The 21,925-nt window shown below is 43.9% G+C and overlaps 1 protein-coding gene across 1 annotated transcript in view; it reads right to left on the bottom strand.

Moving 5' to 3' along the window:
- The window catches only part of pdzrn4 (PDZ domain containing ring finger 4), a 35,244-nt gene extending 25,377 nt beyond the window's left edge, over nt 1–9,867 (bottom strand). The window contains exon 1 of the mRNA XM_073480885.1: nt 9,799–9,867. Within this exon, the coding sequence (XP_073336986.1) occupies nt 9,799–9,867 (69 nt within the window). The remainder of the gene's footprint in view (nt 1–9,798) is intronic.
- Nucleotides 9,868–21,925: the final 12,058 nt, after the last annotated feature.

Here is a 21,925-nt window from a genome sequence, read left to right as displayed (position 1 = left end):
TGGTTGAAGGCAAAAGAGCCAGCTCCAGATTCAGGGGCATAATTAGCAAAACATGCTAAAGCTTGGAAAGTGAAAACATTTTACTGGGGAGCAGAAAAAAAAAAATCAAAGATTTATGTGCTGCTTTTTGCATAAAATTAAGTTTTTTTTTTAAGAAGCCTAGAGTGTGAACTTACCATCCTTTCCCTCCCCTCCTCCCCCCCCCCCCCCCCCCCCCCCCCCCCCCCCCACCAAACCTTTGCCTTATTCATTTAAAGTGTTGCATGTTTATGCTCACTGGAAGCACCTAACCCATTAGCATTATTCATAACACCAAGCTTCCCCGGTCCGCCCTTTGGTGGAGAAGAAAAACGACTTCACACTCTGCTAACTGTGAGCGGGCGAAAACAGCTCTTCCTGCGATGAAAAATACCTTCATCCCCAAACATGGTTGGTTAGTTAAGTGGGAGAAACACACTGTTGCAATTTAGTCCTCATTCAACCCGCCTCAATCAAGACTTCCCGTTAGCCTACAATATGATGAGTGAATGGCTAATCACATCCGCCACCAATGTATTATCAGTCAGATGATGATTAGTGACTGCGTTTGGGTAATTTTCAGACTGTATTACAGATTGACTCTTTAAATCAAAGCATTTATTCTCAAAATGGGTCACAGGCCTAATTTGTGCGAGCCTCCATGTAAAAAGGGCGTGACGCATGTTGAAATGACGATGACTGATTAAGAACGTATGCAAAGAAGATGGGACTGATTTTTAACTTCTTGTGGCCCACATGTCATCTGTTTGAATGGAAATATTCAACTCTACATACTTTACCGTATATGTATATTGGAGATTGACAAGTGTTTTTTTTTTCACATCCAATGCCAACTTTTCAAAATTCCCCGCTTCCTATAATACCGTGTTTGGCGAGTTCTGAATAAGACTCAAAAATAGGACAAATAGGACCTTTAAGGCAACATGGGTGGGAAGTTGTGAAAGAGCTAAATGTAACAGAAAGATCTACGCTTACATGACAATGAGCAAAAGCTATCCACTGGTAGAAGACCAAGTGAAATGGTTGAAAGGTCCAGAAAATGTGGGCCTTGTGTGTAGATTTCTAAACCGAACCACAGTCTTTCCCTGAACCTAACCAAGTAGAAAGTTTAACCATAGTTTTCAAGTGATCTTACATGTCTCTTGATGTTAAACAGTTGCTGTGATCTCTGCATTTAAGGAGATAATTCATACATCCCCCAAACCCAACAAGATTGAATGAAATTGCACTAATATAAGCGACAACACATTTTCTCAAACAACAACAACAACAACAAAGACCCATCCACAGTGCTCTGGTCACTCTCCTTCCTGAGGGGCATTTCCCATATCAACACAAGGCTTATGATTACACCCCGCTCTAAATGTAATCATCCCCCCTACTGTGCAGATGGTTTAGTGTCATTCTATCTGTAACTGGACTCGATGCCAGGCTCTGAGTGGGCCTAATGACTCCTGAACCCAAGTTGGTTAAGTGGGAATCTAACACCAGCGTCCTGCTGTAACCCAATCTCCCTTCAGACCACCTGGATCCACCCTGTGGGTTCAAACCGCACATGGCAGTGGCAGCACAACCGTGCATCTTCAAGCCTGTAGCTAACAGCCTTCGTGTTTGCAGCATTATTTGGCTTTGACAATGCCGTAGAGCAGATGTCATGATGGCTGTCAGAGGAAACATCATCACTGAGATTACAAGCAAAGGGCTGTAAATGTTCACGACTCACAGCTGTAACAAAAACCGCCTTCTCCTCCAAATGATGATGCGTGATGGAGAAATTCTTGGCAAAGGAAGAAAGTGGAGGTTTTCTTTTTTGTAGCATAACTGACATTTGGTCTCAGATGAGAATTGAGCCTTCGCTGCCAAAAAGCTCTTGCAAAGATCTGACTGAGAGGAATTGTATGCTAATATGTTGGGCGTTTGGGGGGTTTTATGTCTCAGAAGTTGTGTTATATGCATTTCCCCCTGCAACGGCTAAATATCTAGGGGAACTTCTGTGTGCGTATTTTGTGTGTGTGTGCAGTTTTGTAGCAGCAAATGCCTGTAACGTATCCATAACGGCTCCAGATGGTTCGTCGTAACATCTGTCTAACCTGACAAAACATTGCCTGCAGCGTGTGGCCATAAGGTTTATTATTGGGTTATTCTGGCACAAGGTTGGTTTCAAACCCTATAACAGTGACCGGCTGACAGCATTCACAGCGAGACAAGAGAAAATTAGTGTCTCTCTCCAGCACGTGAATGACAGACAGTCAAGACAGTCGCCGTGTCTTCCATCACTCTATTTTTCTTTCCAGGGTTTTTGCAACCCGCGGAGAACATCCGTGGCACCTCAGAGGGCGGGGTCACGCCAAAGTGTATTAATGAGTCGGATAGACAGACAGTGACAAACAGGCATAAAGACAGACAGGGGCAGTGGAACGGAACGGACTTGAAACTGTGTCTGGCGACTGATAAGTGATGGAAGCAGGGGGAGGAGGAGGTGGGAGAGAGGTGGGAAAGAAATGAGAAGAATAGGGGGATTTAAAAGACTTATTGATGGCACACATCTCGTCTTTCTTCCTACCTTTCCCTTATTTTGTTTCACTACCTTTCCATTTCCCCCTCACCCCCCACCCTACCCCCCTACCTCCTATCATCTTGGCCAGGCCACTTGGCCAATTGGCGAGCATGGTAATCAGCTAGAGGCAGATAACAACTGATAAGCCCTCTTGACGGGTGCTAAGAGCTCGAATGACATTTTTACACAGTCGTAAAAAAAGGAAAACACGCTGTAAAGCTGATGAATGGATGGACCCTGTGTGATTTTACTTACACAGTATGTGCAAACAGGCATATCTGCCTCTTAACGGCGCCGTGTAGTTTGCCGTGTGTGAATGCATCACGCTCGCATCCTTCGCCTCGTCTAGAGGGGGAGGCAGGAGGTGGGGTGAGGAGTGTCACTCTGCCCACAGAAAGGGCTTTCATGCTGGGCTTATCAGAGCCAACACAGGGGGAGATCGTTGGCCGCTGGAGCGAAACGGCGACTGTTGCTGTTCCCCCATCCACGGCGGGACCGGTCTTCCCCTGACTTTGTGACCCCCCCAACACACACACAAATAAAAGTGGTGTGTGTGTATGATTGCATACAGCCAAATACACAAAGAAAGACAGCTAAGCATGGAGATCAATGGGCAGAACAGCTTGTTTCTTCAGTTGTGGGAAAAACTAATATTTCTGAGTTTGAGTTATTACCTCATTAATATTGTAAATATTAAAGTTCTGAGTTTGAATTTCTACATAGTGCCCCTTTAACCCGGCATTAACCTGATGCTGAATAATCACCCATTTCCTCTTTCCATTTTTGGCCGGCGACCAGAAGACGTGTTACCCACAGTGACGAGGCCATATGCACCCCTAAATCATGTGGTATTATCACCATGCTGTGCTCCAACGAGCAACTATAACCATGATGGAAGACACCAGATGATCCGTGTTCAGCGGCAGAGTTCATTTCCATAACGCTAGATTAACATTTTTAGGGAGGAAATCATTGCCTAAGTTTATTATTTAGTACCTCGGAGCTTTGAAAGTGTGATCGTTGCGTTTTGTTTGTTTTTTTGCAGTCATTTTCTTACTTTTTTAACTGCTTTCTTATGATGGAATGAAAGTAAAGTACATAAAAGAAATAAGGCCGATCACCATATTTAAATGCAAGTACAGACGCATGCTGACTGGAAACAGAATAAAGGTGTCTTTCAGGGATAGTTGTTTGGATTTTGCCAGGTGTGTGTGTTTGTGTGTGTGGACAAGAGAGACTTGTCAAGGGGAATTACACTCACAGGTGAAAAGGTCAAACTCACTGACCCGCACAGAGGGGAAGACAACTTGTTTGTCTGAAAAACGCACGAAGAAATAGAAAAGGTCACTTCATTCGATAGTTTCTGGAAAAAGCTCAAATAGAGAGGAAAGACAGCAGTGAGTTCTGAGAAGTGGACAGCTGATGAATCTGGTGATGCCATCTCCCTCCTTCCCCTGTTGCTCATCTGTAGCACACTTTATGACTCAACCGCATCAATCTGAGGTGAGATCTGGGAGCAGATTATATCGATCACCATTCCCTGAATCCCATACATGCATGCTCACTCTTGGATCACTTATTTTGTGTTTTTTGCGAAAGTTTACTTCATTTTATGCTTTGCACGTATCTCCAAAACTCTCTCGGGCTGCTGTAAGCAATATCGCCAACATATTTCACATCCCTATCTGGATGAAGTCATAGTCCAGGTCTGAGGTAGCCATATGGAGGTGACGGCTGTGTGGGTCTGACCACAGCTTCCCCTGCTCTGTGTGGCACTCTCTGGACACCATAGGTGGCAGCGGGATGAAGGGGTGTCTGTCTAGCCCCCTTTCATGCTGTCTAACAGGCTGGACATGTGGCACAGCATCTGCCTCCGGAGGACAGGCCCACACCAAAGATTGGCCTGGGTCACAAGTGGGCACCCCCACATATGTACAAAGGGGACAATATTGACTATTATTTGAGCTCAACATCTAATAGCTTAACTTATGCTTTAAGGTATTGTTGTGTGTCACAAAAAATGCTAAATTCGGTGCAATTAAAGTGACAAAACACCTGTCCTGTCAGGCTCCGGAGGCCAGAGGCTGTGGGACAATTTAACACAGCCACGAGCAAAATACATGGAATGGCAATTGCTACAGCCAAGAATGGAGCCCCGCGGCGCGAGTGTGCAGAGATGCACACACACCAAATCACAAATGAAACGTTGAATGTAAATGGTCTGACGAGAGTCATAAATCTCTCGGTGGCCGCTGGGCAGCCGGGGTCGGGCAGCCAGCAGACCTGTCAGAATAGAGCGGCTGTGTGAGCAGAGATAGCCGCTGTGTGCGTAGGAGACACTGAGGCAGCCTGCAGGCTTAAAGCTGGAATTGGCTTCTGAAATGCTCTGTTACTTTTTCACAATGAAAGGTGCCAAACAAGTTTGTTCCCAACATTATAGATTATGTCCATTTTCGGGGGAATCATTAGGCTTCTGTAACTCGAAAATGGCTGCCATCAGTTTTGTAGAAGTGTTATTGTTTCGTCCACAAACAACATATAACATCACCCAAAAGGCCTCATCGGGATGTGCCACAGCAACATTAATCATGTCTTTTCAGCTTTGAGATGTATAAAAGCTATACTGGCAGGGCTAGCTATATTGGCAGGACTGCTCTTGATGGCTAATTAGCTGCTAACGAGTTAGCCAGTTGGGACCAGGCTGGCTTTAGTCACAATAGCTTCTATGTTCTCTGCTCTGTACCATTTACTCAATCCTGGATCAGGATTGTCCATCAATAAGGAGTTTTACTGAAGAAGGAAAAAGACACTCAGAGTCCAGAAACTTGCTAAGTGCTTGCTGTAAGTTAGCAAGCTTGTTAGCTCAGTCCCTAACTTAGCAATAAATTGAGACAAAATGTATTTTTACCATTACTTCCTGTCTCCTAACTGCCTAGGAACCATTCCTTATGTGATTTTTATACTTTGACAGCAGAAAATAGGTAAGAAAATAGGTTGCTACAACAACAAGCTACGTTAGCTTCTTCCATTTTGGAGTGTCCAATCGCCTCAAAGGTGGGCACTATGGAGACAGCTTGCTTAAGGTCAGTGGCAGAAATTTATGAATCAAAGTTATACTTAATACGAAAGATATAAATCTACTAATCGCATCGAAAAGATGTAATTTACATCCTCTGTGTGCGGGCGAGCCAGTGCACCTACTTCAGACCAAGGACATTTAATTATATCTGGACACAGCCATGGAGACGGAGCCCCGTTCATTCCTATGAAAGCTGTTCAGTGGTGCATGAAGCTAAAATGGCCCAAAAATAGCTGGATCTTCCATGTTGTGTGGCCCAGACTTCTGCTGACCGAGCCGGCTAATTTCCGGTTTAGCGCCCGGCTACCTTGAATGGGGATAAAGTAATATAATCGTGCGGCTCTTCTAGACTTTCCAGATGTTATTGGATCTAATGGCTCAAATTATGACAGTCAACAAAGTCTCTTCGCAGGGATTGTGACGTTTAAAAATATGTATCCACCGACGCTTCTTTCACAATGTTAGCTTATGGGAAAAAGTCTTTTTGGGCCCCAGTGCATCACGTGACGATGAAATCACACGGTTTTGCCATTACGAAAACTGGCTTCAAAGCTTGGCACTCATCCTGGTCCTTTTAGCCGCTACCATGAAGATTTCAGCTTTAAAAACAGTGCAAATAACATCTTTTTCAATCGATTTAACATAATTAACATCACGCCGCTCTGAAACTTGTGCAGAGTTCAAACACAACTAGACACCTGTCTCCATAAGGTGGAAGTTAATGCAATCAAAAATGGATTGATGATACCACAACATGATGAATTGTGAATTGTCTTTTCCTTATTTTCATCAGCAGGAAAGCAAATGACAGACACACAAAAAGGACAAATGAGAGTTACAGTAGGCCCAAAGCTCCAGTCCAGTGCCACTCTGCACCTGTTTCATCCCTACGTTGCTGGTACAGTATCAGCATCCTTTGGTTTCTGCTGTTATAATGAGCAGGTGGTGTCATATTGTGCAGCGCCGTTGGAAGTGCAACAGAACAAAAACACTTTTAGAGTCTGTAGTGTTTGTGTGTGTGTGCCAAAGTAAAAGGAGAAAGGGGAGAAACAGATTGCTGAGAGGGAGAAAGACTAGAGGGGGAGAGAAACTAATGAAGGTTATAGCGGAGGAGAAAGCAGGGAAAAGGAAGGAGAAGAAATGAGTCTGGGATGATAAAAGAGAGAAGAGACAGAGGGATTGTTGAGGAGTCTCTCTGGATTTGCAGAATCCCCTCAGCCCTCAGTTTCGGGACAAAGTCACACTGACACACTTACTGCCTGGTGAGCTCTCTTTCTTTCTTTTCCTCTCTTTCTGTCTCTCTTTCTCGCTTTCTTTCTCACTGGTAATGAGAACTGTAGGTGTCCGCCGACCGTCACATACACACCACCGCGCGTTTAACAGTAAGCGGGTGTGCTCGCTCACACTCGCAATATTCTTGGACGTCTGCCACACTGCCAGGACACCTACAGAGCGATGTGGAAATGGAAAGGAAACCATAAGGGTCCAGTTCAAGCCAATATCCTTAACACTACGCTTTAGGATACAATCATACATCTGTTACGATATGTGAAATGAAAATTAAGTGAGCTACAGATGTTTTATAGCTCTAATCTTTTGTGCCATATGTGGATGTCTACTGTAAGATAAGTACATCCAGCACATACTGTCAAAAGGGTCCAAACTTAAAGGCAGAGTAAGAAATTTTGTAAAGCATGCTTATTCTCTTTTCTGCCAAGAGTTAAATGAGAAAATAGACACCACTGTCGTGCCTACACAATAAATATGAAGCTGTCAAGTACAGTAGCGACGTAGCGTTAGCATAGAGAACTGGAAAGAAGAGGGAAAGCTACACAGCAAGTGCTAATTTTTAAAACTTCTTCTTTTGAATGGATTTAAAGCGGCTTTACGAAACAACTGGTTTGACAAGAAAAGTTCGACCGTCCCAGTCTCGTCTCAGTGCTTCTCTCCGCTCCGCTAACAGAGAGCACCAGTAGCTAACGTTAGTTTAGAAATTGGAGTCCGTTAACGTTAACTAGCGACAGGCTTCCAGCAAAACACAGAAGTCCCTACAATAAACAAGATAGTGAGCTTTAGATGTTTTGGTAGTTGGATTTCATTACCCTTAGAAAAAGCCGGACGAGCTGTTTCCCCGACGTTTCCAGTCTTTGTCCGAAGCTAACCAACCGCAACTCTCGTTATACTCATGAGAGTGGTACCAATCTTCTCATCTAACTTTTGGCAAAACACCAAAATGTCGAAACTATTCCTTTAAACTATATTACTTATAATTTAAATTGAATTAGCCACATTAAATTTAATACGTGTTTAAAGGTCTCATGTCGGTACGGTGAATATGAGACTATCAAGTAGCCCGTTCGCTACGTTAGCATTAACAACTGGAAACAAGATGGAAGCTAATGGATTTAACAAGCAAGAAAGTTAACTTTATAGGTTTTGATAGGTGGATTTCTTTACCCTGGGAAAAAGCCCGGCGAGCTGTTTCCTCCCATTTCCAGTCTTGTCTGAAGCTAACCAACCGCTACTCTCGCTAGGCTACATGAGAGTGGTATCAATCTTCTCATCTAACTTTTAGCAAGAAACCAAAATGTTGAAACTATTCCTTAAAATAAGCATAATTCAGTCAGCGACACTGGTGCTGTACGTCTTTAAACAGCCAAATACCAATACACTGCTCAGCATGTTAACACTTAATCCCTTTGTTCTGGCCGGTTTATTCCGTTAACCTCAACAATACAAAAGGAGTCTTGACCTTCTAGGGTTTCCTCAAACTGACAGGGCTAATTTTCCTGCGCTCCATACAGGCAGACAACACAGACACATATCCACCGTCTCATTAAAGCATGTGGGCATTTAGTCAGAGAGCGTAATGAGCCTGAGGCTGCAGCAGTGTGAGTGACGTTCACAAACGTAGCATCTAGAAGCAATGGAATAATATACTTCCTATATTTTAAGGAGCCGATAACAAAAAGAGGCAGTTATTGTCACCTTTAGTGGTCAACAGGGAGTTTCTTTCCCAACCCATGCTATAAATGTACACTTTTCTGACACGACTGCACACTTTGGATGGATAAGAGTACACAAAACTAAGTATTCAACAGAACTGCTCAGTCTCATTATGCCGTATCCAGTTACCCTGCTGTCTGTAACCATGTACGATACTAAATGATGAATGAGTGCTCGCTGCTTGCTGCTGCTGCTGCTGCTGGCTTCGTGTTCGTTCGTACTCCACTCAACAACAGTGAAAACCCGGAGCACGTGTTTCCCCACAATCAGCTCCACATGTAGAACCATATCTCCGCTGTACAAACGTCCATATACACTTCACATGCTTATCTTCCTCTGCACTCGAATTTAACGTTCACGTTGACAGAGGAAACCTGGTTGAAATGCAGCTGACAGGCAAGGAACAGACATCATTTTCTTTCCATTTCCCAAAAGACCGTCATGTCGAAGGTGTTTTTCAGCAGCTTTACACTTGCTGACACTTCCTATCTAATCAACACATTCCAGCCAAGCCCAGTACAAGAAGATAAGTTACACATTCACAGTGTTTTACTACGCTCGTAATTACAAAATGATTGTTTGTGGAGGTAAAAGTGTTTCCCGGTGTTTGATTTCTACCTATACATTGCAGAAATGTTGTAAACAAAAAGGGCCAAAGGTCAATGAACTCATCCAACGAATAAATGTGAAAACCGCCACATCGGGTCAGGAGAATGGAAAAATAAAGCGAGTCCGGTCCTGACAGACAACAGAGGAGAGAACAGGCAAAACACATTTGCCGCTTCTAGACAGTCGCAGGCACCGAGGAGGAGATGTGATGAATTCCCCTGGAGCCAGCGCGGGAAAAAAGAGCTGAACTTCTCACATCTCCTGCTGCTGAGGAGAAATAACTAGCTGCACTCACTTTGATGGAGAGAGGAACAGACACACACACACATATGTACGTACAGACACACTGGCTCTCTCACACTTTTTTAATACATTTCTATCAGGTCCCCTCTCCCCATTTTTTTCAACCTTTCCCAAAAACCCCTCTCCTCAGTCCATTCCTGTTCCACTTTCTCTCCTTCTGCCGTCATCAAGTTTAGCAACACTGATGACAAGCCTCCCCACTTACCTGTGCAATCTCATACAGCAGTTTGTAGTGTTCCTCCCGTTTCTGCAAGGTGCACAAATTGCAGCCCATTCTAGTTGTCAGGGAAACAGTGCCGAGTGCCCGCTGGAGTGTGTGTGCTGTCTGCGGTGTGTGTGAGCTCCCCCTGGGGCGAAACACACTCGGGCTCCTCTTCCTTGGCTTCCCCCACTCCTCTTTCTCATCCGTGTATCCTCAGAGATCCCCTCCACTCGCTCCGAGCGCAGGAAACACACACACACACGCACGCACACACACACACACGTGTATGAGCTCACTGCTATAGGAGCCTGTGGGTGTAGTTCCTTCAGTGTGTGTGTTTGTGGGGAGTGTATCAGTGGTGAGACGAGTAAAAGCACCTCGCTTCTCTTTCCCTCTTGCCTGTCACTCCTTCCCCTGATTCTCACTTCTTGCATGCCTACATACACTCTCTCCTCTCTCTCTCCGCCACCTCCTCTTCTCAGTGTGAGCACACACTGGTACGCACACACACTTTTGGCTGGCGGAGACACACCTCCTCCTGTGTGAGGCTGCCTACACATGCCTGCTCCTACTCCCAGCTCATGAACAGACGGCGTCCTCATTGGCTGTTTAAGGGAAGGGGGCTGGGAGAGGAGGGAGGTAACTGGTCTTATCTCGGGCAGATTCAGTATCTGAGCACCGGTGTGCGAAGTGAAGGACGTGTGTGTTGTGGCTGCATCTGTTTGTACACGTTCTGCCAAACGGCAGAATCCCAAATCCCTAAATTTTAATGCAGAAAAATCAATGCAAACAGGAGTTTAAATGCCATCCCCTACAGTTAATCAAGTTACCGAGAGGGCTCTCTGTCCGTGCACACATTCGACAACTGGATTTGGCATCGAAATCAATCTCATTTGGATTCAATCAGATAGCCTTTTGCACTCACTACAATGGTCGGAGGAGTGGTGTTTAGTGGCCGCCATGGATTTACAGTCAGAGCGCGATAGTCACCAAACAGATGCTCCCTCTCTCTCTCTCTAGTTAGACACTGGGCTGACACACACAGGAAGAAACACAGACTAGTATTGATTGGCTTCAAATTAGCTTCCAGCCCAACTGGCCTCTCTCCGCAGGGATGAGGGGACAGAGGAGGGGTCGTGGAGGAAAGGGAGAGTGATGCAGAGAAGGGGATGGAAGATGGAAGAGATGCTGTAAAGATAAATTGACAGAGCAGTGATGGTATTACAGACCTGTCACACTAGAAATGGATGCTAATTTGCCACGGCAAATATATCTTGACAGAAACGTAATGCCGCCCAGATTACATTTTTCATCAACATAATGAGGAAAAGTTGTCAATGAACATTTCTACGGTTGTGTTTCAGCACTCACAGCACGTTGATTAACGGCAGGGGAAGATCAGGGTCTTGGTGGAATATTGGAAACGTGGACAGTGAGTTGAAGAATGAGACAATTAAAAGTTCAACTGTAATGAGATGTTTTCACGCTGAACTTTTTTTGTGTAAGGAAACCTACACGTCAAATTCTTTGGACAGATTTGTGGAAGCTAAACTTCAGGGGGGTGTTTCCTATCGGCATCATATCCATGACCCTCTAAAGCCCACGAACAGTGATGCAAGATTGTTTTGCCACTTCTGCAGTTTCACTGTAACCACGTGTTAGAAAGGGTTTCTGGTAGGAAGAGTTTGCGCGGCGCACATAAACGCCAAAGGGAAAGCTTTGCACGTCACACACAGATGCTAAAGGGCACATTATTCGTGTGTATAAGTGGCATCTCTAGTTGATGATGTGTGATAAGAACTGCTGGTTATGTTCCGTGATTTAAGACACGTGTCCCTTTACAATATTCAACATTTGGAAGGACTCATCATGTTGTATTTTGCTCAGACAGTTTACCACTAGACGTTGCTTTTGGCTGAAGTCAAAAGCTGAGTCAAGTACAAGCTAAACACATAATTGATGCTGTTTTTTAAAACTACAATTGGTCATCAGGCTCCAAGTCCTGTACTTTGTCAATCGCCTTCCACTTGACCACCTCCATACAACTCGCCTGTGGTACGGAAAAGTAGAACTTCCTTCTCTGGAAAACACGTTGCCAGAAATTATAATCAATTTCCCCTGAAAACGTCATTTGCAAAACAAATTTCTGGGAGATAGAGGTGAATATTAATACGCTTTCACAGTATAAATTAACATATGGTAGCATTTGCTTTATTCCCTGAGGACATGCCTACATAAAGAATATTGTTCTACTGTATTGTGGTCCGTCTGTTGCACATTAATATGAAACTGCACATTGTACTGTCATATGAGAGGTACAGTCTGTGGTTTGTAAGGACAGCCTTCAGCGATATACTGGGATGGAACTCACTTAGTGTTCAACATGGTATTGTACTGAAGATTTTCTTAACTTAAGTGTTCCTTGTAAAGACGTTTGGGTCATTCTTTCTTTACAAGAGGTCAGTACAGCTTATACTGTAGCTGGACTGACTTTACAATGGAACGTAACAATATAAAGTCTGTTATGGCAAATGCTTCCAGTCAAGAGGCAGCTACACTGCGTCTGCATGACGAATAGCTGTCACAGCTAAGACTATGAGCGGAGAGCACAGATGCGTCATCCCTCTTATCACCAGTCATGCAGGTACAAGGACCATGGTGGTTCGGTCAAGGGCGTCGGAGCAGATCCAGATACAGCCCCCCAGATAACACTTAACCCTTTTCTCTCCGTCCACTCTCGTCCCCTTCCAATGAGGTCACCGCTTTCTCCGCTGACCTCTGAAGGTGACTTCTCAAGGGTGACATCACCACCTAAGGAACTTTGGGGGTGCTTCTATTTCTTTTATTATTTTCCTTTGTTCTTTTTCTGTCAGCCTCTCCTGCTCACGTCCAGTGCTGATGTTTGCAGTCTGAGTGTGGGATTAGCAATATTACCAGAGTCTGGTTAAACTGGCCCTGTGATCATCCATAAGCTCAGATTTGCTGACGGACACACACATAGAGAGCTAAAAGTGTGTCAACAGCATGCAACAAAAATGTGAAATTTTCCATCTTATTGTTCCACTTTCCACTAAAAGGAAAGTCAATCTGTGATGAATGCCGTTTCCACTGGAGGTGACATCATCAGTGTGGTCATTTATGGCCTATCCCCATATTTTTTATTGTTTATATCACCCGCTTTCCATCATCTCTCCCCAATTTCATCATCCTCCCCTATTGCCTCTGTATACAGGAGACACTGGACAGATGTCTGGCTCACGCTCTCATATAAAATTGAAGAGACTCGTATAACTTTAAGAGACGCAGGATTTGAACCCTTACAGATCAGGAATATTGCACAAACAAAATGCCTACTTCATCATCTGTGATGTCTGAACAACCGAACTGGCAATACAGCATCAGAGTGGTGTCATACCTGTAAGGTTGCATGTTCAATAAATCCTCCGACAGGCAGTTAACTTTAAGACGAGGAGGGCCGAGCTGGGTTCAAACAGCTGGACGGGCCGTTTCATATTTTATGGTAAAGTCCGTCAGTGTGATCTGCCAGTCAGTCAAAGGTTAACCAAAAATAGCTTGCTGCAGGGGAAAATGTTGCACTTCAAAGGCAGCCTAAAACGCTGCATTAGCATAATGTCCTATATGGCTGTGATTGAAAGAAAATTGGCCAGTTCGCACGTTCCTCTCTGAAAATAGAAAGTTGTTAGGTAAGCTCTGAGCCATCTCAGTATGGACTCCATATTTAATCTGAGTATAAACTTTTAAAAGGGAAATCTCGGAGTTCTAGGCAGGTAATTACAGCTGCGTTATTCCTTCTCCGAGATGTTCAAAGGCCACAGTATCCTTGACGACAGACGGAGCAGTGCATCATGATCTAATCAGGAACGATGATCACGCATTCGGGCTGTGCTCAAAGGCCTGCCATGCAGAATACCAACAAACTGCCTGCTCAATAAGTTACTAGTAGAAACTTTTTCTCTCTCTTCCTCTCACAAACTTGGCTTGAAGCACATCAGCGTTGACACAACCCAGATACGACGGAGAGGCGTCTTTAACGTCAGCGCAGACGGACTGAAACACCACCAGAACATATGGATCTTTGTTTTGTGATGATTTGACAGTGTCCTTCATGTATATCATTTATGACTCTCTAGGATGCTCAAAACAGCACCCCATTGTCTTTCAGTTGATTCAGTGCAAGTTGTATAAAGAATGGATTAAGATGGATAAAGAAAAGCTGGAGGGACATCAGGCCATGTTTGAAGGTAAAACAACATATTTAATAATCCATCAGCTAAAGTTAGCACTCAGCTGATTCCTCGCTTACATCAACGATTGATAACATCCAGTTTGTTTCACTTCCTGATTCAAATAAATGTGTCCAATTCCAGTCCAATGTCCATATTTTTGTTAGTTTACGCCTTTCCTATCATATTGTGTAACACTATCAAACAATAATGATAACTGGGAAGCGGTTGAATGCTAACGTTAGCTGTTGTCTAACGGAACAGGTTATCAAATATGTTATTTTTCCTTGAAATATGGCACAATGACCCTCCATCCATCGTTTTTTCAGTTGCTGATCGATCAGAAAGAGGTGAAATTATAACAGTGTTTCAGATTTCAGATACATTTTTTTTACTTGCAGACTTGAACAAAGTAGAAAGCATTTTTTTAAATTTCCGCTTTTTAAGCAACAAACAAAGATTTGAAAATGGCCGCCGTGTGAATATGGTCTGTAGGTTCTTCAATTAGCAGCAAAGTCAGTTCTCAAGCACCTGTGTTGAAAAAGTTTGTCTTTAACGTGACTTTTAGACGTCACACCACATGTGGAAAGATCAATGCAAAACAGCAGCATTTCTGCTGGCGTAGACAGCCGGGCGTCTCAAAGCCAATGGCGTGAGAAGAGCCCGAGGGCGACCCACACACGGCTCTCAATAGCCATAACCCATACATTATTTAACACTCTGAACCATTCATCTAGGTAAAAACACGATTAGAGTGCTACTTACAGCACAGAGCTAAAGGCCGAGGGGAAATGATGGTACGTGATGGTAATTGAAAAGCTGCGTCCTTTTCTGTTTTTTGTTCTAGTAATTGCATTGTAACTATTCATTACTGTCTAATTACTTTGCAGGAGGCCGGCGTTCAGATCCAATCCTCATAATGACTATCTCTCCTCCGCTCATTGTCTCCTGATCCCGATTGTTCGAGCAAAATGACTGACTCTGTAAAAAAAAAAAAAAGGAAAAAAAGAAGAGGAGCACGTGTGATTCCAGTCATTTAATTATCAAATTATGAGCAGAGTTAGAAGAGAAACAATAGGCGGTCAGCCCACAAAAGTCAGGATAAGACAAAACAGCTAAACTGGGATCTATTTAACGAAACACAGAGGGACCTTTTGTTCGTAATTTGCAGACTGCCAGTTGGGCAAAAATCATTCATTAGTGGTTTGTTGTAGAAACAGTGTGCTTTAATGTCCAATCTTAGTAATGTCCCCTTTGAGCAGCCAGGCAAATTCACGCATATTCCAAAACAGACAAAACGTGTGATAATTAACCATTTGGAGCTCGGCGTGTCAGCCATTAAAACAATTCAAATCACTGTTGAACCAGTCGTTAACACTTCCTTTTTCTTCGCTCCATTGAACGAGGCTATTTAGAAAAGCAAATGGCAACATTTCTTGAACCATTGCGAACACCCCAGAGGCAGTGTTACCCCTTTCTCTCTCCCTATTCAATATATACAGCAACTTAACCACTACATGCAGCATGACCGGGGGGAATATGAGACCTTGATAGCCTCTTTACTCAATAAGCAAGCAGCCAAACTGGCGTCTGACCAGCTGACCTCACACCAGGGTTGGCCCGGGAGGGTCAAGTGGCCTATAAGGATGGAGTTGTCCTCAGGCACTGGGACACAGGTTCATGTTTCCCCTCAGCGGCTTGTCTTTGACTACTGAGCAGGTTGTGTTCACTGAAAATCAGCATACGAAGCGTGGAAGAGCTTTGTTCCACTGCAAAATGTTAACGTCTTGCAGGAAGTGACAGTTAGGACAAAATGCTACGCTCAAGATCAAAACACTTTCTTCTTTTGACTGGTCTAAGCTGGTTTGTACACTCAATTGTTTTTTGCCGTGGCAATGCCGGTCTCTTGGCTGGTGCATATCTATTTAACAGATTGCTATAAGATTTGGTACAGATATTCATGGTCGCCAGAGGATGACTCCCAATGATTTTTTTCCTATAGGGTCATCTGCAAGTCATATTTTTCACTTATCCACTGAAATATCTCAACATCTACTTGATAGATTGTGACAAAATGATTGTAATACAGATTCATGTTTCCCAGAGGATGAATCCTACCAAACATGGGAGGCAACCTAAACATAAGCATGTTAATATAACAGTCGTTTTAAGCATTCATGCTGACGTTAGCATTTAGCTCAATGCACTGTGTGCTTATTTGCTTTTAAGTCTCTTTCCCTTTCATTCATTCACACTATGTTTCATCCTCGTTTCCCCCCCCAAAAATAAATCTGTAAGTTGTGATCCCACGCAGTTATCTGATCACAGCATCTAAACCAACTGGAGCTCATCTGCCACACAGCTGAGTCTCAGGTTCCACCCCTAACCAAGAGACAAAGAGGTAGGGAGACATTACTATCTGTGCTATAGCCTTAGGGTGTAAACATACACAGATACCCTCTGTCTGCGCACAGACACATTTACACAAGAGTGTTGCCGGGCTCTGGGCCTGCCCCTGTTGTGTTAACCCAATAGCAGAGCTCCAATAAAACTGATTAGAGAAGTCTTCCCCTGCTGCTCCCAGGCTCTGCTGCTGGACTAATGGCACGAGTGGGCCTCTCAATCTTTCCACAACATCTGTGCCAGTATTTAACCATGAGAATGGATGGAGCGCCAGGGCCAGGAGAGCACCGGCAGTGACCCAAGGGAGGAAGGAAGATAGATAAAACAGATAGATAGATGGAAGAAATAGATCAATGGATACCTAGATATGTCCATCTTTTTCTATTTTCAGCTCCCCATCTGAATGCCGCGCGCATCATCCTCTCCTCTACGCTGCAGAGTGCAGCAAGGCCAAGCCAGCTGTTCTTCTATTGTCCAGGTGCTTAAAAAGGATTACAGAGGGGCACAAGGCCAGCCTCTTGCACACATACACACACACACACACACACACACATCGACACACCATACACAGACTTAACCTAAAACTTCAAAGGCAGACGAGAAGCAAAGGAACACATCCCTCGGCTTTAGGGATAAGGACAGGGACCATGCTTGGCCAAGCATGCAGATACAGTGTGATGCTATGATGCTCAGGGTTACAAAATGAGTGTAAATAAAACTAAAACCCACCACAGTCCAAAAAACCTTTATTTACCGTTATTGTTAGGCCGCATTGACTGCAGTAATTATTATAGCTGGAAAAAGAGGAAGTGAGGAGTAGTAGTATAAACAGTGAAAAGTCTGTATACAGTGGAGGTCAGGGATGGACAGTCGGTTTTAACAAGCACAGGACTTTAATTCAGGAGATCACTGTTCATGTCCACTGTGAAACCAGAAGTCAACGGTGAGTTCTTTTAGCTTAGCAACAAAGTGAAGTTATGTAACATACATAATGTGAGCTAAGTTAGCCTTCCTAGGTTATGTAGGTACGTTCGTATGTCACTGCTGAACTGCAACGCTCATGTTGTTTTGGGAATGGTGATAGGAGATGTTGACAATCGACCTATACAGTCGTTTAGGTATGAGGATGTGTTGAAATAGTAATATGCTTCAAAGGAAGTGACTGATGCTCAGCAGGTATAATGTTTGCCTTCTAAGTTTAGGGCATGCTAACACCTGTTAATGAGCCCTAACCCAAAAAACAGCTGATGCTGGTGTGTAAGCCATTTATTTTGCAAGTATTTTGCCATGAAACAGAGACATACAAAACATATTGAAATTTTGACCTTATGATGGCACTAGATGGAAATTATACAAGATCATCAAAGTGGTAATGATTCATCCTGAGGGGGGCAAGACCTTGAGAAACATGTTTTGCAAAATCATTTTATAAAGCTCACCAGTATTAATGCTAATGCTATTAAACATTTGGACTGGGAGGCACTAGATTGCTCTTTTGCAAGACATTTGACAAAGTCTCTCTCCGCCTCCCTCTCCTCTGCTTTACGCATGCACATCCTCCCCTCGGTGGAGCAGGGCCCTTTCGATTTTTATCAGCGCACCGGCTGAGTTTAAAAGGGCTTCCCTGTTGTGAATTAATGTGGCCTTAATCTGGCCCCCCACACACGGTGATAAAGCAGTGTAAGAGACAGAGCGTGTTCGGTCAGAGGACACAAGATTAGTCATACGCCACTGAGCTCGAAGTGAGGCCCGCGATGTCGCGTGGCGTCTCACTTCCTGGTTCCAGCTGCTGGTGCCCCCTTTTCCTGTCTAATCCTGACAGAGGACAAGCTACTGCCTGCCAGGAAGATAAGGGAAGGTCTATTGTGTCCCTGATCCTCCTTATGTCTGTGTATAACGGTGCTTCTTATGTCAATGTGCCAACCTGAGGTGTGGTCACAGCAGAGAAGCACTGGGAACAATGACGCCGTCTGGAGCAGAAAAGCACAAAATTGACAAAAGACACGTGTGGAGATGTCACCGAAAACAGAAAAATTAAATCAACTTTGGTATTTTCTGGGGGAACTGTTGGCCATGAACATGTGTACAAAATCCCTGCCCCACAAATGTTTTGTTTGCTCTGCTGTCAATTCCTTTACATGGCAGGAGGCGCACGCGTTGAGTTTACATGTGGAAGCCCTGTGTGCGCTACATTGCGTCCATAACAACAGGGGCCTGAGCCCATGTAGTGAAGAAGCACACAGTATTGATCTGCGGCCCTGTGCGGCTAAGGGTGTGGCTGGCTAACTGGCAGCGGTTGGCCTTACAGTCAATATGCTCAATACAGTGCAGATTGTAGAACATACAGTAATTTGGCAAATCCCCGGGAACACAGATCCATATTGGGTAAATCTATGCAGCAGGTCAGCGGGGGATTTTGTACCACACAAACAAATGACTTAACAAGTTGTTTTGTCATTTGTTGGGCACGAGATTTACCACGGTTTTACTCTATGCATTTTGACCTGCAAGGGCGTTTTAATCCTGCGACCCGAGATAACTCTGAAGCATCAACTTCCTTACAATTTTTCCTGCAATTGCTCCTACGAGGTCTAAATGAAAATACTTGTACGGGAGACTTCTCATTCAGAATGCTACATTTACTGTAGTGCTGTATCGGCGACTAGACGTGTTTCAGTTTCTTGAAGACGTTTTCAGCTCTCATCCAAGAGGCTCCTTCAGTTCTAACTAACTGGAGGGGAGTTGCAGGCTTTTAAACTCTGCGTGGGAGTGTCAGAGGCGTTGAGGACACGTGTGAGCTCTGAGTTTCAGAGTCGTTATGGCCGCTTGTGGGTTGTTGACCCAACTGGCCTTCATGTGGGTTGCTAGGGCTAGGTGAGCGCAGGTGTGAATGGTTGTTAAGCTGTCTGGGGAGGGAACTCAGTACTGCACTGTAGGTGGGTGATAAGTAACCTCGTAGGCCACCTCCTCTGTTCAAAGACGGCCGTCACAGTTTGAAATAGATGGATTCTTTTACTCCTCTTTCAAACCATCTGTCTTCTCTGGTCAAGGTATTTACATCCTCTCTGTCCGCTCTGGACCTTTTAGAGGTTTTGACAAAGGTCCAGTTTGGGTAGCTGAAGGTTTTAAGTGCTCCGCTGATGTGCTTCTGTCTTCCCCCTCTGTCTTTGTGGGCACGGCCTCAGCCCGATGGTTTAGGGTTCTGATGACCCCCAGCTTGTGCTTCAGTGGGTGATGAGAGTCTAACAGGCTTCTGTCTTCTTCAGTGTGTACTGCACAGCCCAAGACATTTCTTTATAAATGCTGTATCTAATGTAGTAATCTCTTGGACTAAGGAGGAGGTCTTGGTCCAGCCAGACAATAGCTGCTGGGTTCCAAGATTGCAAATGTCATTACTCCTCGAGGTAAAATCATGGATCTTCAGATGGTTAACAGATGTTATTGATGAATGAAGCGTTTCAGATGAAGCCGTACAAAAAGTCCAGGTTGTTGCTACATCATTCATAACGGTCATAAAATCACCAGGTAAACAAATCTAAGCGGCCCCGAATCTCACTGATCTGTTACCCGATCTATCCCACAGTGCATTTTGTTTTATTTGCTTGCATCTGCTGGAAAGCCACAGGCCTTCTGGGACTAATGTTCCTTGTTGCTGTGCTTTCTTTTTAATGCTCACAATATTGCCAGATATTTTGAAACAGACTGTTTTTCGGTCCCCAAACTGATCCACACACAGATAAATGTGATTGATCGCCTGATCGACGGGGCGCGCCTTTAGCACCCTGCTGGTCCCAATCTTCGGCCAAAGTGACCAATAAAAAATTTACGGTCCCCAAGATGGCCATACGACAGAGAAAGAAATGGCTTTACGAGGAGAAGATGACCCATCAAAGTCCAATTGAATGCTTTCATTCCATTCTGCAATATACAGTATTTGTTTGCAACAACAACAACATCTTAAAAGGTCAAAATTGACAATAGCAACAGGAAGAATTTTATTGACATGCCTGTGATGATTTTGTCATTTGTGATGTTTTAAATGTTTTTACCTTTCAAATTTAATATTATGTAGAAATAACATAAGAGCACAATACCAAATTAGCACGCTGTGTATTTTAACTAACACCCATCTGTTTAGCATCGACATACAGGTCATTTCATAGATTACAGAGTGATGTTCAAAGCAGCCTGAACACAGACGGTGCACACACAAAGCTCTGACACCAGCTCTGTTATGACCCCAGAGGTTAAAAGGATGCAAGGATCAGATGGCCGCAGTCTTTACAATGCTAATGAGGATTGTGGAGGACCCCTTTATCACACATAGCCTACTGGTTATGGTGACACACAAACACAGTCTGCACACAATTTGATCCCTCACCCTTACCAGCCTTCTTTAAAGATATAGTATGTAACATTTCTGCATTAAAATGTCCCAAAACGACTAGAACTTTGTTATATATTTTGAGTCGTGTACTTGTGGGTCCAACATTTTTCCAACAATGTTCAAACCCAGTGAAATTCATAACTTTACATTATTTGGTCGCCTGTCCCTCGAACTATTGAATCAGAGCGTGAGGAAGGTAGTTGGCAATCGTGACAGAACACAACATGAATAAAACTGTAAAACGTTACACTCATAGTCATGTAGATAGATTTTCATCAGCAATTGTGTTTGTTTAACAAAGAAGACTCTATGACCCTATGCTACTTCCTTTTTTATTTTCATTTGCTAGGCGCCTCGCAGCAGAAATTGCATACTGAGCGCTTAAACCTGGTCCTAGCTTAAAAGTCAAACATGACCCCTAGCTCTAACTTCAACTAGCGATTTACAGGAGAGCGAAGACTTTGCCCCTGATCGCACCAGAAGGTAGTACAGTGAAATTAACTTGTGAATCTTAGCTTGGTGGTGTAGTGACAAGGCTAGCTGGTGAACTGAATGCTAACTCGCTAGCCGGTCGGGTTCCTGTTCTGTTTACCCGTTGCTGTATTTTGTTCACCATCGTAAGCAATTTATTAGATAAAAAATGTATTGAAGAAAAGAAGGAACATAAAGCACTCAAAGCTAACAAGCTACTGGTCAGTTAGCAGACTTGGTAGGCTAGCATGTTAGTTTAGCTTGATCAAAAGATGCACCATTCACTAAGCTGTCACATAACCGTCTGAAAACCACGTCTCTTTTGTGGAAGTGAATGGTACAGCACATCTTATAAGCTAAGCTATGATAGCGTTCGTCATTTTGGACTTTCTAGCTCTTCTCTGATGCCCTCGGAGCTCAGCAGCAATGTCACGACAACCTGCTATCCTGGTCAGCGCCACAAATTTGTCGGTCAAAGTTCACCAAAATCAGCCTCAGCACATTTTTCACAGCGTTTCCGTTGGATTTGTGACATTGGCATTGGAATGTGACAAGGCTTTAACACACTAGTTCTCACAAGGATGGAGCCACGAGAACGTTTACAGGCTGATGTTTACAGCTCTCT

The sequence above is a fragment of the Pagrus major genome, chromosome 14 (assembly GCF_040436345.1).
Source record: "Pagrus major chromosome 14, Pma_NU_1.0".
Classification (NCBI taxonomy): Eukaryota; Metazoa; Chordata; class Actinopteri; order Spariformes; family Sparidae; genus Pagrus; species Pagrus major.
This window is presented reverse-complemented; position numbering and strand designations above follow the sequence as displayed.